Source organism: Heptranchias perlo, unplaced genomic scaffold, assembly GCF_035084215.1.
Source record: "Heptranchias perlo isolate sHepPer1 unplaced genomic scaffold, sHepPer1.hap1 HAP1_SCAFFOLD_968, whole genome shotgun sequence".
Lineage (NCBI taxonomy): Eukaryota > Metazoa > Chordata > Chondrichthyes > Hexanchiformes > Hexanchidae > Heptranchias > Heptranchias perlo.
Window position 1 is genome coordinate 26,773 of NW_027140012.1, and position 15,931 is coordinate 42,703.

A 15,931-nucleotide genomic window follows, 5' to 3' on the forward strand; every position below is an offset into this window, starting at 1 on the left:
CAGGGTATGGTCTCACCACAGCCCTATATAATTGCAGCAAGGAATCCTTACTCTTATACTCCCACCTCCTTGCAATAAATTCTAACATACCATTTGCCATGGGACTAATTGGCTAGCTTTCAAAGAGCTGGCACAGGCACAAGGGGCCCAATGGCCTCCTTCTGTACTGTATCTATGAACTTTTTCTCAGTAGAAAAGTCAAATTATGCCTTTATGCATAATTGTATTGCAGCTTTTCTTTTTCAAAATGGTTCTAATGCTATCTAGTTGATAAATTTGAGCAGATTTTCAATGAGAGGGAGACAGACAGAGCAAAAAAAACAGAACAGATCCAGTAATTTCTTTAAAAAAAGTTTCCACTTTTCCCCCCTAAATCTCTTCAAGGGTCTTTAAATGTTGATTTAGTCCTGAAAATTTTTCAGTCAAGCCGAGCTGGTTAATTACTCCAGCTGCTTGCAGGCAGCCAATCAGAACCAATTGCAACTCCAAACATTCCACCTACAACAGTGGAAGTTACAGATGGAGTGAAACCCAGACCAGACTAGGGCTGAGTCCAGAGCAGGTCAGGTACTCCTGGAAATCCTCCCCAATGGCCCTTTAAATAATGGGCATCAGAGGAGAAAATACAGCACTTTATACAGGATGTGCAGGATATTAACCAGAGCCCTCCCATTAAAACACAACAAGGTCAGTCTCAGGGTTTATTCACTGCAGTTTATACATTGCACAGGTAATGCAGCACATGTATTGATTATTGATTTGTTGCTGGAACGTAGCTTTCAGTATTCCTCCCCATCCTCTTCCTCCTCCAGAGAATCTGCTCCCACCTCTTCGTAGTCCTTCTCTAAAGCAGCCAGGTCTTCCCGTGCCTCAGAGAACTCTCCCTCTTCCATCCCCTCGCCCACGTACCAGTGGACAAACGCGCGCTTGGCGTACATCAGGTCAAATTTGTGATCCAGGCGAGCCCAGGCCTCAGCAATGGCAGTGGTGTTACTCAGCATACAGACAGCACGCTGGACCTTGGCCAAGTCCCCCCCAGGCACCGCAGTGGGAGGCTGGTAATTGATGCCAACCTGAGGACCAGAGAGAAAGAAAGAGTCAGATAAAACTGATGGAAATATCCATTAGTAACTCAGAACAGAAGGGACTGGTGCATTTTACAGAAACTACTACTGTACTAAATTAACACCATCAGTGTCAGGGAGACCCAGCCAGCCCAACATCAATGTGAAGCTGTCACTCGTCAGCAGTCCAGGATATTTAGCTGATTGCAGTGAAAAGCTCAAGTAAACTGAATTTATAAAAGTACCCAAGCATGAAGAGTAACAGTCTGATCAGCCTTTCCCAATCATTAAGGGAATATCAACTTTTACTTAAAGTTTACACTCAATGAGCGAGCAACCAGTAACCAGCCATTATAAGACAGACTGCCCTGGGATAACTTGCCCATCAGCCATCTTTGAAACCAGACAGATCTCATAGAGTCATACAGCACGGATAGAGGCCCTTCGGCCCATCGTGTCGCGCCGGCCATCAGCCCTGTCTACTCTAATCCCATATTCCAGCATTTGGTCCGTAGCCTTGTATGCTATGGCATTTCAAGTGCTCATCCAAATGCTTCTTGAATGTTGTGAGGGTTCCTGCCTCCACAACCCTTTCAGGCAGTGAGTTCCAGACTCCAACCACCCTCTGGGTGAAAAAGTTCTTTCTCAAATCCCCTCTAAACCTCCCGCCTTTTACCTTGAATCTATGTCCCCTTGTTATAGAACCCTCAACGAAGGGAAAAAGCTCCTTAGAATCCATCCTATCTGTGCCCCTCATAATTTTGTACACCTCAATCATGTCCCCCCTCAGCCTCCTCTGCTCCAAGGAAAACAAACCCAATCTTCCCAGTCTCTCTTCATAGCTGAAGCGCTCCAGCCCTGGTAACATCCTGGTGAATCTCCGCTGCACCCTCTCCAAAGCGATCACATCCTTCCTGTAGTGTGGCGACCAGAACTGCACACACTACTCCAGCTGTGGCCTAACCAGTGTTTTATACAGCTCCATCATAACCTCCTTGCTCTTATATTCTATGCCTCGGCTAATAAAGGCAAGTATCCCATATGCCTTCTTTACCACCTTATCTACCTGTTCCGCCGCCTTCAGGGATCTGTGAACTTGCACACCAAGATCCCTCTGACCCTCTGTCTTGCCTAGGGTCCTCCCATTCATTGTGTATTCCCTTGCCTTGTTAGTCCCTCCAAAGTGCATCACCTCGCACTTTTCCGGGTTAAATTCCATTTGCCACTGTTCCGCCCATCTGACCAACCCATCTATATCGTCCTGCAGACTGAGGCTATCCTCGCTATTTACCACCCTACCAATTTTTGTATCATCAGCGAACTTACTGATCATACCTTTTACATTCATATCCAAGTCATTAATGTAGACCACAAACAGCAAGGGACCCAGCACCGATCCCTGTGGTACCCCACTGGCCACAGGCTTCCAGTCACAAAAACAACCTTCGACCATCACCCTCTGCCTTCTGCCACTAAGCCAGTTTTGTATCCAAAGTGCCAAGGCACCCTGGATTCCATGGGCTCGTACCTTCTTGACCAGTCTCCTGGAAATAGATCAGGTTAGGTTTGCCTGTTAGTCTTAAGTGACATAACAGGAGCAGGATCCCTAACTGCCCCAACTCGCTAAACCAGGAGTACTGAAGGTCAGCTCACAGGTCCAACCAGGGCATTACTGGCAAGGCCAGCATTTATTCCCCATCCCTAGCTGACCTTGTGACTTCTTAGCTCACTTCAGAGGTCAGTTAAGAGTCAATCTGTGTGGGACTGGACTCACATAGGCCAGACTGGGTTAGGACACCCCCAAAGGACATGAACCAGTTGGGTTTAAGACAATCCAACAGTTTCATGGTCACTTATTGATACCAGCTTTTCAATTTCCAAATTCTCAAACTGCTATGTGGGATTTGAACTCACATTCTCTGGATTATTGTCCAGTAACATTGCACCACCTGGGGCCCTGCGGGCCTGTTTGGGTCAGTGACCGAGTCATCAGGGAGACTGTACTGATAAGCACGACTCCTGGTCTAATTACAGCTACAAGTTAACTCAGCTTCAGTGAGAAAACTGCTGAGCACCAAGAATGGAATCCATTAGCTGGGGTTTACCCCTTGAATGTCGACACTCACCTTAAATCCAGTGGGACACCAGTCCACAAACTGGATGGAGCGCTTGGTCTTGATGGAGGCGATGGCTGCGTTGACATCCTTTGGCACGACGTCTCCGCGGTACAGCATGCAACACGCCATGTACTTGCCGTGGCGGGGGTCGCACTTCACCATCTGGTTGGCTGGCTCAAAGCAGGCGTTGGTGATCTCCAACACAGACAGCTGCTCATGGTAGGCCTTCTCAGCAGAGATGATGGGAGCGTACGTGACCAATGGGAAGTGGATACGAGGGTAGGGGACCAGGTTAGTCTGGAATTCTGTCAGGTCGACGTTCAAGGCCCCATCAAAGCGCAGCGAGGCAGTGATTGAGGACACGATCTGGCCAATCAGACGGTTGAGGTTGGTGTACGAGGGACGGTCGATATCTAGGTTTCGACGGCAGATGTCATAAATTGCCTCGTTGTCCACCATGAAAGCACAATCTGAGTGCTCCAAGGTAGTGTGAGTGGTGAGGATAGAGTTGTACGGCTCGACCACAGCAGTGGAGATCTGAGGCGCTGGGTAAATAGCAAATTCCAGCTTGGATTTCTTCCCATAGTCGACAGACAAACGCTCCATCAACAGGGAGGTGAAGCCGGAGCCTGTGCCTCCCCCAAAACTGTGGAATATCAGGAAACCCTGGAGGCCCGTGCATTGGTCTGCCTGGGAACAGAAGGGAAGGAAGGAGGTTTTCAGTCAGTGTGAACATTCAGCATTTCAGCTTGCACCCACCAGTACACAAAGGATATCTCCCCCCACCTCCATCCTGTCCACAGCACCCACTTCCTGTGTCATGCTTCTGAAACCTGCATGTCAGCATTTATAACAGCAAAACCCCATGTCAACATTTCAGAGTCTCAGTTTGTTAACAAACTTATTCACAGTGCTTTGAATTTTTCTCAATTGAAATTTCTAATGTCAATAAGGTTGCAACAAAATTAAAAAGTTGTGTTTTTAATGCCTTCCTTCATTTTTTTAAAATTTGTAGATCCATGTTCCAAAAGCCTGGGCTTGATGGGCACATTTTTTGCCCCAAGACTCAGTGAGCTGAAGGCAGATCCTGCAGCCTGAGCATATGCAATATGCATAACTTCCCAGGACATAACATTTCATAGAATCTTACAGTACAGGAGGCTGCCATTCAGCCCATCATGCCTGCTCTTTGAAAAACCTGTCCAATTTAGTCCCATACCTTCAAGTTTTCCCCCATAACCATGCAAATTAATCCTCTTCAAGTACATATCCAATTGCCATTTGAAAGTTCTTACGGAATCTGCCTCCACTGCCCTTTCAGGTAATGCATTCCAGATCTTAACAACCCTCTGAAAAAAATTCTCCTCATTTCCCCTAGTTCTTTTGCCAATTATTTTACCTCTATGACCTCTGGTTACCAACCAATTTGCCAGTGGAAACAGTTTCTCCCTACTTACTCCATCAAAACCCAGTTTGAACACCTATCAAATCTCCCCTTAACCTTCTCTGTTCTAACGAGAACAATCCCAGCTTCTCCAATCTCTCCACATAACTAAAGTCCCTCATCCCTGGTAAACTTCCTCTGTACCCTCTCCAAAGCCTTGACATCCTTCCTAAAGTGTGGTGCCCAGAATATACACAGTATTCCCACCTAATCAGTGATTTATAAAGGTTTACCATAACTTCCTTGTTTTTGTATTCAATTGTTTACAAAGCCAATTATCCCATACACTTTCTTAATCACCTTATCAACTTGCCCTGCTACCTTCAAAGATTTGTGAATATGCCCCCTCTGCTCTTGCACCCCCCCCCCCTCAAATAGTACTATTTAGATTATACTGTCTCTCCATGTTGTTCCTCCCAAAGTGCATCAGGTCACATTTATCCACATTAAACTGCATGTGCCTGCCCATTTCTAAGTCCTCCTGACGTCTGCTACTATCCTCCTCAATATTTACTACGTTGCCAAGTTTTGTATCATCCTCAAACTTTGAAATTGTACTCCCTATATCCATGTCCAGGTCATTTATATATAAGAAAAGCAATGTTCCCAATACCAATCCCTGGGGGACCCCACTGAATACTTTACCAGTCAGAAAAACATCCGTTCACTAGTCTCTGCCTCCTATCCCATAGCCAATTACATACACAAGTTACCACCATCCCTTTAATCCCATGTGCTTCTATTTTCCAAATAAGTTGGTTATTTCCAGAGTCATGAGTTTAAATCCCACCATGGCAGCTGGGGAATTTAAATTCAATTAATTAAATAAAATCTGGAATAAAAAAACTAGTATCAGTAATGGTGGCCATGAAACTACCGGATTGTCATAAAAACCCATCTGGTTCACTAATGTCCTTTAGGGAAGGAAACCTGCCATCCTTACCTGGTCTGACTCCAGACCCACAGCAATGTGGTTGATTCTTAATCACCCTCTGAAATGGCCTAGCAAGCCACTCAGTTGTACAAGACGGCAGCTCACCACTGCCTTCTCAGGCAATTAGGGATGGGCAATAAATGCTGGTGTTGCCAGCGACACCCACATCCCATGAATGAATAAAAAAAGTGATATTTTCAAAAGACATTTGATAAAATAAATGAATATGTGTATATATATATATATACACACATCAACCCTCTGATACTTCAATCAGGTTAGTCAGACACAATTTGCCTTGCCTTTAACAAATCTGTGCTGGCTGTCCCTCATTAACACATGCTTCTCCAAGTGAGAATTAATTTTGTCTTTGACAATGGTCTAGTAGTTTTTCCACTAGACTGACTGGCTTGTAGTTACCAGGTTTATATCTCTCCCCCTTTTTTGAATAGGGGTGTAACATTTGCAATCCTCCAGTCCTCTGGCACCACTCCCATATCCAAGGAGGATTGAAAGATTGTGGTCGGAGCTTCCACTATCTCCACCCTTGCTTCCCTCAGCAACCTAGGATACATCCCATCTGGACCAGGCGACTTGTTAACTGAGTGATGCCAACCTATTCAGCACCTCCTTTCCATCTATTTTTATCCCATCCAATATCTCTACTCCCCCTCCCCACCCCCAACTGTACTGCAACATTAACTTCATCCTCTCGTGAAAACAGATGCCAAGTACTCATTCAGTACCTCAGTCATGCCCTCTGCCTTTGCCCTTAAATCGGCCCCACCATTCCTTTATCCTTTTACTTTTTTATATGTTTATAAAAGATTTTTGGGTTCCCTTTTATGTTACTCACTGATCTATTCTCATTCTCTTTGCCCATCTTATATCCTTTTTCAATTTCCCCCTGCACTTTATTCTGCCTGGTTTTCGACTGTATTCAATACCTGACGTGTCATAAACCTCCCTTTTCTGTTTTATTTTAACCTCTATTTCCATTGTCATCCAGGAAGCTCGAGCTTTGGATGTCTTATCAACATGCTGAGTTTGTCCCTGAACTACCTCCACCCTGAAGGCCTGCCATTGCTCATTTACTGTTTTCTTGGCCAGTCTTTGTTTCCAGTCCACCTGTGCTCGATACCTTCTCAAATCACTGAAATTGGCTCTCTTCCAGTTAGGTATTTAGCTTATCAAAATGGTGGAAAGCTTCTGCCTCAAAATCTGTTAGGTCATTTTTCAAAATTATTTGGAAAAAAGGGAGGATAAATTTCAAGCTTTAAATCAGGTAGAATTTTTTTTTAAAAAGAGACCATGTGTGAAAGGGAAATGACCAACGACAGCGATGCCAAAAACCCCAGCAAGCCCAATACAACGCCTTCAAAGCTTGGCGCAGAGCCAGATAGAGTATGGACAACCATGGAATTAATTCCCACAGCAATGGGAAAAAAATCCCAGAATATAATTTATTAAATGAGTTCTTTGAGGACATAACGTACAGGGTGGATAAAGGGGAACCAGTGGACGTAGTGTATTTAGACTTCCAGAAGGCATTCAAAAAGGAGCCACATAAAAGATTATTGCTCAAGATAAAGAATCACTGGATTGGGGGTAATATTCTGGCATGGGTGGAGGATTGGTTATCTAACAGGAAGCAGAGAGTTGGGATAAATGGTTCATTCTCGGACTGGCAACCAGTAGCCAGTGGTGTTCCACAGGGGTCGGTGCTGGGTCCCCAACTCTTTACAATCTATATTAACGATTTGGAGGAGGGGACCGAGTGTAACATATCAAAGTTTGCAGATGATACAAAGATGGGAGGGAAAGTAGAGAGTGAGGAGGACATAAAAAACCTACAAGGGGATATAGACAGGCTGGGTGAGTGGGCGGAGATTTGGCAGATGCAATACAATATTGGAAAATGTGAGGTTATGCACTTTGGCAGGAAAAATCAGAGAGCAAGTTATTATCTTAATGGCGAGAAACTGGGAAGTACTGCAGTACAAAGGGATCTGGGGGTCCTCGTGCAAGAAAATCAAAAAGTTAGTATGCAGGTGCAGCAGGTGATCAAGAAGGCCAACGGAATGTTGGCTTTTATTGCTAGGGGGATAGAATATAAAAACAGGGAGGTATTGCTGCAGTTATATAAGGTATTGGTGAGACCGCACCTGGAATACTGCATACAGTTTTGGTGTCCATACTTAAGAAAAGACATACTTGCTCTCGAGGCAGTACAAAGAAGGTTCACTCGGTTAATCCCGGGGATGAGGGGGTGGACATATGAGGAGAGGTTGAGTAGATTGGGACTCTACTCATTGGAGTTCAGAAAAATGAGAGGCGATCTTATTGAAACATATAAGATTGTGAAGGGGCTTGATCGGGTGGATGCAGTAAGGATGTTCCCAAAGATGGGTGAAACTAGAACTAGGGGGCATAATCTTAGAATAAGGGGCTGCTCTTTCAAAACTGAGATGAGGAGAAACTTCTTCACTCAGAGGGTGGTAGGTCTGTGGAATTTGCTGCCCCAAGAAGCTGTGGAAGCTACATCATTAAATAAATTTAAAACAGAAATCGACAGTTTCCTAGAAGTAAAGGGAATTAGGGGTTACAGGGAGCAGGAAGGAAATTGGACATGAATTTAGATTTGAGGTTAGGATCAGATCAGCCATGATCTTATTGAATGGCGGAGCAGGCTCGAGGGGCCGATTGGCCTACTCCTGCTCCTATTTCTTATGTTATGTTCTTCTAAATGGTATTTGACTTGCTCCTGTAAATCAGTGGCCCCAATGTTATCCTGCAGACTGTATAAACAGCCCTACTGTTAGAGAACAGTGAATCCTCAGACTCTGATCAGTAGCACGGGTCTGCTGATATATATGTCTACTACTCCAACACAAACCGCGCCGCGCGCGCAGACAGGCCTCCAACACAAACCGCGCCGCGCGCGCAGACAGGCCTCCAACACAAACCGCGCCGCGCGCGCAGACAGGCCTCCAACACAAACCGCGCGCGCAGACAGGCATCCAACACAAACCGCGCGCGCAGACAGGCATCCAACACAAACCGCGCGCGCAGACAGGCATCCAACACAAACCGCGCGCGCAGACAGGCATCCAACACAAACCGCGCGCGCAGACAGGCATCCAACACAAACCGCGCGCGCAGACAGGCATCCAACACAAACCGCGCGCGCAGACAGGCATCCAACACAAACCGCGCGCGCAGACAGGCATCCAACACAAACCGCGCGCGCAGACAGGCATCCAACACAAACCGCGCGGCACGCAGACAGGCATCCAACACAAACCGCGCGGCACGCAGACAGGCATCCAACACAAACCGCGCGGCACGCAGACAGGCATCCAACACAAACCGCGCGGCACGCAGACAGGCATCCAACACAAACCGCGCGGCACGCAGACAGGCATCCAACACAAACCGCGCGGCACGCAGACAGGCATCCAACACAAACCGCGCGGCACGCAGACAGGCATCCAACACAAACCGCGCGCGCAGACAGGCATCCAACACAAACCGCGCGCGCAGACAGGCATCCAACACAAACCGCGCGCACAGACAGGCATCCAACACAAACCGCGCGCACAGACAGGCATCCAACACAAACCGCGCGCACAGACAGGCATCCAACACAAACCGCGCGCACAGACAGGCATCCAACACAAACCGCGCGCGCAGACAGGCATCCAACACAAACCGCGCGCGCAGACAGGCATCCAACACAAACCGCGCGCGCAGACAGGCATCCAACACAAACCGCGCGCGCAGACAGGCATCCAACACAAACCGCGCGCACAGACAGGCATCCAACACAAACCAGGCGCCTCACTCAAGGACAGCGAGAGCAAAAAAATGGACCCGATCACACGCTGGCAATCAGACGTGAGGGCAGTGGAAGAGATGATAACTGTAGGAGACAGGAGAGATGTTGTGTCTGGTGTTCCACAGCGGTCTGTGCTGGGACTGCTCTTATACATAGAGCAAATCAAGTGATTGGGACCTAGGAATTGAAGGAACATTATGAAAATGTGACAAGGCGGCGGCACAGGCTGATGGCAAATGCTGTTCATGGAATGTTCGGAAGAACAGGGAATATACAGGTCATTCAAAGTCATAAGGGGACACAAGTATCTGACCAGTTCACTTAGTATTCCTAGTACCGCCTGCTCGCAATCCTCACCAACTTCCTGACACGCTCTAGCACCATGTCGATGATCTCCTTCCCAACAGTGTAATGCCCACGGGCGTAGTTGTTGGCAGCATCTTCCTTCCCTGTGATCAGCTGTTCTGGGTGGAAAAGCTGCCGGTAAATCCCAGTCCTGACCTCATCTAGAGAGGAGGCAACAAAGGACAGTCAAAGAACTGCGCATAGGAAGGAAAAATGAGTAACATGACCCCAGGAAGGGTGTTGAAATAGACATGGATGAAGTGGAAAGAGTCATTCAGGACCCAATGCAAAGTCAGTAGGATGTTAGTACAGTCAAAACAGCAGAATACAAGTCATGATCAAATAATACAGGCTTCTGACCAGCCATAAATACTGTGGCTGCAAGAGCAGGTCAGAGGCTGGGTATTCTGCGGCGAGTGACTCACCTCCTGACTCCCCAAAGCCTTTCCACCATCTACAAGGCACAAGTCAGGAGTGTGATGGAATACTCTCCACTTGCCTGGATGAATGCAGCTCCAACAACACTCAAGAAGCTCGACACCATCCAAGATAAAGCAGCCCGCTTGATTGGCACCCCATCCACCACCCTAAACATTCACTCCCTTCACCACCGGCGCACTGTGGCTGCAGTGTGCACCATCCACAGGATGCACTGCAGCAACTCGCCAAGGCTTCCTCGACAGCACCTCCCAAACCCACGACCTCTACCACCTAGGACAAGGGCAGCAGGCACATGGGAACAACACCACCTGCACGTTCCCCTCCAAGTCACACACCATCCCGACTTGGAAATATATTGCCGTTCCAGGATTTTGACCCAGCGATGATAAAGGAACTCCCTAACAGCACTGTGGGAGAACCTTTACCACACGGACTGCAGCGGTTCAAGAAGGTGGCTCACCACCGCTTTCTCCAGGGCAATTAGGGATGGGCAATAAATGCCAGCCTCGCCCACATCCCATGAATGAATAAAAAAAAAGGGTCAAATAATACAGGCTTCTGAGCATGGTGTCCAGTTCTGGTCACTGACACACGAGAGGTATTTGAGCCCTGGAGACTGTGTCGTGAAGAGCTGTCAGTCAGTGATGGAGAAAACGCTGGAATCATTTCACAAACAGGCAGAAGCAGCAATGAGGAGAGTTCTGGGTGGATGAACAAGTATAGGCCCAATGGTTGTCCTCATCTGTATTTATCTCGAGAACTGCATCTTTATGAATTCTACAGGATGTAGTCCTAGAGAAACCAGTTTCAGCAGCCTCAGACTCCTCTACCTCCTAGAATAAATAGCCCCACCTACTGTCAGTGGTTCCAGGGCAGACTTCAAACCCCCTCTCCCCCCGTGCACAGTACCAGCCTCAGCCTCCCTTAATATTGACTTAAATAACATGAGAACCATATATCCAATTTTGCTGATGACACAAACATTGATGGCATAGTAAGTAGTGTACATGGGAGCATAAAATTACAAAGACATTGATAGATTAAGTGAGTGGGCAAATGGATTTCAACGCAGGAAAATGAGAGGTCATCCATTTTGGACCGAGTATTTAAAAAAAAAAATTGGACTTCTGCTATCCCTATCTTTTCAAAGAGATATGGGGGTCCATGCACACAGATCACTAAATGTAGGCGTCAGGTGCAAAAAAATAATCAAAGGCTAATGGAATGCTAGCTTTTATAACTAGAGGGCTAGAATATAAAGGCAAGGAAATTTTGCTACAGCTATACCATGCCCTGGTTGGACCACATCTGGAGTACTATGTACAGTTCTGGGCACCAGATATATTGGCCTTGGAAGGAGTGAAGCACAGTTTCACCAGAATGTTACCAGGGCACCAAGTGTTAGATTAGGAGGACAGATTACATAAACTAGGCTTGTATTCCCAGGAATATAGAAGGTTAAGGGGTGATTTGATTGAGGTTTTTAAGATTTCGAAAAGAATTGATAGGGTAGATAGAGAAACTTTTCCCACCGGTGGGGGAGTCTGGGACAAAGGGACATAACTGTAAAATCAGAGCCAGGCCATTCAGGAGAGAAGTTAGGAAACACTTCTTCACAAACAGTGGTAGAAGTGTGGAATTCTCTCCGACATAAAGCAGTAGATGCTAGCTTATTAATAATTTTAAATCTGAAATCAATAGATTTTTGCGAGCCAAGGGTATTAAGGGATATGGAGCCAAGGCGGGTGAATGGAATTAGGATACAGATCAGCCATGATCTCACTGACTGGTGGAACAGGGTCAAGGAGCTGAATGGAACAGGCCAATGTTCCACCGAGGATAAACAGTCCCACCTACTGTCAGTGGTTCTGGGGCAGCCTGGGACTACCATTTTCATATCAGGAACAAATCGAGATTACAGGATCCATAATGTTCAGACACCCCCACTCTCCAGGGCACCAGTCCCAGCCTCTGACACCCTCCCCCCTCCCAAAATAAGTACATGGCGCCAGTCACTCTCCCGTCAACAGCCCAGGCCCAGTTAAACCTCCCCCATCATTCTCGAAGACAGATGGGTAGAACATGCTTGTTTGGACCGTGGCCAGGAGATAAACAGAAATGCTCTTTGAAATGAGACAAAGGGCTGAGCCCTGACTGACAGGAGAGGCTCGGAGGTGTGATTTGCCCAGAGATAATACAAGAAAGCCCCAACACATTCGAAGGGACTCAGTTAACCCCTTCATAACTGGGCACAGATTCACCCCTGGAAAACAGGTCCATCTCAGTGGGATCAACACTGTTCCCCTACTGACCAGGAGAGAGGGGGGGGGGGGCGGGCAGTGGGAGGATCAGAACAAAGATTTCTAAAGTAAGGGGGATAGAGGTTGTGTCTAACTATTGTCAGTGGTTAACAGCACAGGGCTACTGTAGAGTACAGTGCAGGCTGGCAAGGCTAACAAGTCACAGCCACACACAAGGAAGCAGAGCATTGGCTTGAAGGACCGGGTTGTAAATCTGCTGTTGGTGTGTCGTAGTAAATCTAACTTCACTAAAATATGCTGTAACCTTGACCTTTGAGCATAATTTCATAATCCAGAGCTGTGATACTGTGACATTAAACCTACCTGCATGCCTGCAAAGGCCTGTCAATGAACAACCTCGGCCCAAGGACTGACAACGTCAATGTGTAACCTCATGAAGGTATTAGTTGTGGTAACTGAGCTGTTGAGTAAAGCTGTAATTGTTGATACGTCGGTCCCAGGCTCCATCCAAGGACAAAATAATGGATTTAGCATGTTCGCTTGGCCGGTCCTGTAAATCTATGTTGGTTGGCTGAAGGTGTAACTATTAAAATGCTGAGAGCTGACCCATAACAGGCATCTCAAACAAAACGTGATGAGCCTGCATACGTGGGTCTGAAAGCGTTAATGTATCGAGACTGACCGTCAGACACTGCTAGTGTACGCTGTATATTGCTAACTCATTCTCCCATCGACCCCATTAATTGACAGATGGAACCGCAGCTACATACAGCAGCGTTCAAAATAAAACACTGCAATCAAATGGAGCAACATATCACTGTCTGAGGGTGAGACGAAGGCCTTTATTAACTATGTAGGCAGAAGGCCTCAAAACAATCTTTACCCGGCTCGACTGGGAGCAGACACCTGATCAGATCAAAGGGCGCCTGCAGACCACTGGAAGCAGCGTCTCCTGCAAAGGGGGGGGCACTCCACACTGACATTAACAGGGGGTAAGCTGCCCCGCACACTCCCTACCCCAGAGTGTTAGATCCACAGAAACATACCCAGATAAACCCTGAACATCCCGAGATTATACACAACCCAGTACCACACTCTGATCACAGGGTGATTCAATCCCTTACCGATCACCGAGGGCTCCAGGTCCACAAACACCACTCGGGGGACATGTTTTCCAGCCCCCGTCTCACTGAAGAAAGTGTTGAAGGAATCGTCTCCCCCACCGATGGTCTTGCTGCTGGGCATGTTCCCATCCGGCTGGATTCCGTGCTCCAGGCAATACAGCTCCCAGCAAGCATTGCCGATCTGCACTCCAGCCTGTCCCACGTGGATAGAGATACACTCTCTCTGGGAGAACAAACAGGGCACAGTCAGCGGCCCCACACCCACCGTCAGCCCACTCTACCCCCATCCCCCCAGTCAGCACAGGGAGCGTCCCACAAGCCTCCCCAGCCGAGACCCAATGACGTTTAAGCACCATAGTAAAACTGCACCCAAGTGGGCTCTGCCCCCTGTGGCTGGCACTGGCCATTTCATTCTGCCCCCAGTGATGCAGCATCACTGCAGCTGATCCAATCTGCCTCGCCCGCTCCCTCCCAGACTCGACATGTACAACCAGGGCTGCAGTGGTGACCTTTGCTGTCACAAACCAGTGGAAGAGGACCAGCCAAGCCCAGGCCCACTGGCCAGTATAGAGCCTGCAAACTGCCCTGACTGAGGCCAAGCAGAAACTCTGCAGTGATGCAGATATCAACGATGCAGATTCACAGAACACGGGCTGCTGCAACACGGCCACTCCCTTGACAGCACAGCCAGGGGGCAAATTCCCACCAGCAGCAACCTGCCCCCTCATTCTGCTGCAGTACTTCAGCCTCCACTGCTGCTCGCTGAAATGTATCAACGTGTAGCAGCAATTAAACCAAAAGCTGGAAACATCCTGCAACTCCAGGCAGAGAGTCTCAGAATCTCATTCCACAGGCTCTATGCCTGCGTTTTGCCGTGCACATGTGACCAGGCTGACTGCAGCCTGCTCCTACGACACAGGCATAACACTGATGCAAAAGATCTCGCAACAAGGCTTCATCGAGCCAGGTGCAGTTTGACTCAGCACCTCTTCCCTGTGCTGACTTGCTAAGGCTTGCAACAGAACAGGAAACGTGAGGCAGTGGAGATAAAAAGCAGGTTGGGGAGGAGGGACTTCAGACATTCGAAAATAACCCAGCTTCACAACCCAGGCTTGGCTCAGATCCGACGGGCTCTGCGGTTGTTCAGCGAGTCTCTGCACGGGTTGGGAGGGTGGTGCAAGAAGCAGTCAAACGGGCTCGCCTCACCCTCTGATCAATTCAGGCCAGGAAGACAAAAAATGTTAACCCTTTCGCTTTGCTCATTCCCCCAAACAGTACGTAGGGCACAGCGGCCAGGCTAGGTGCCCAGGCAGAGAGCATCAGGCTGCTGTCGCAGGTGAGTCTCACTCCACTTTAGGAAGCATGGCAGGGGGCCTCAACCCATGGGCTCAGTGCAGGGGCGCCCACATCCCCCCCCCCCCAACACACACACCCCACCCCAGGGCTCAGTGCAGGGCGCCCACACCCCAGAGCTCAGTGCAGGGGGCCTCAACACCCCGCCCACACCCCACGGCTCAGTGCAGGGGGCCTCAACCACTATCCCGTGGCGGGAGTCTCCTCCATCAGGCATCGGCTCGAGGCCCGTGACCCAGGCCGCAACTGAGTTCCTGAGCTCGGGCCCCAGCGCTACCGGCGGCGCTGGGCCTGAGCCGGCCCCCCGGACGGCAGTGGACGCGCGGCCCCACTACTCACCATTCTGCTCAGACGGGCGGGGGTTGATTCTCTGCCGGACTCAAATCTTCAACACGACCCGGCTCAGCGCCAACTCAGCAATAGGGAGCGCGGGGCCCGCGCCGCCTTATATAGGGAGCGGCCCGGGGGCGGGGCCAGCGCCAGGACAACCATTGGTCAGGAGCGGCCCGGGGGCGGGGCCAGCGCCAGGACAACCATTGGTCAGGAGCGGCCCGGGGGCGGGGCCGGACACATTCGGTTGCCAACTCTGGTTGGACGTATTCATGGAGGTTTCGTCCCATGACCACGCCCCCACTCTCCCACCATTGGTCGCCCGACATGTCAGTCTTTTGGTGCCCCGCCCTCTCACCGATTGGACAGCAAACTGGCTCTTCATTGGATGAAGCGAGTGTCAGTCAAACGGCGGGTAATATTTGTTTGATGTCCCTGTGAGTTTACTATTTATTAATCTTTAATTCCTTGGGTTTGGTGCCCATACACCAGGACCCCAAAGGCTGCACAGTGGCCGGGGCGGGTGCCCAGCTGTAGGAGAATCATAGAAAGGTTACAGCACGGAAGGAGGCCATTCAACCCATCGAGTCTGCGCCGGCTCTCTGCAAGAGCATCCAGCCAGTCCCACTCCCCCGCCCTTTCCCTGTAGCCCGGCACATTTTTTCCTTTCAAATACTTAT

The 15,931-nt window shown here is 48.7% G+C and overlaps 1 protein-coding gene across 1 annotated transcript; it reads right to left on the reverse strand.

Annotated features, from left to right (window-relative positions):
- Nucleotides 1–687: 687 nt before the first annotated feature.
- On the reverse strand, nucleotides 688–15,359 carry LOC137320038 (tubulin alpha chain-like). Its single transcript, XM_067981851.1, has 5 exons — nucleotides 15,261–15,359; nucleotides 13,569–13,791; nucleotides 9,755–9,903; nucleotides 3,191–3,871; nucleotides 688–1,073 (listed from the first exon to the last, which is right to left on the reverse strand). The coding sequence occupies exons 1-5, from the start codon at nucleotides 15,261–15,263 to the stop codon at nucleotides 780–782; spliced, it is 1,350 nt and encodes a 449-aa protein (XP_067837952.1). The 5' UTR covers nucleotides 15,264–15,359; the 3' UTR covers nucleotides 688–779.
- Nucleotides 15,360–15,931: the final 572 nt, after the last annotated feature.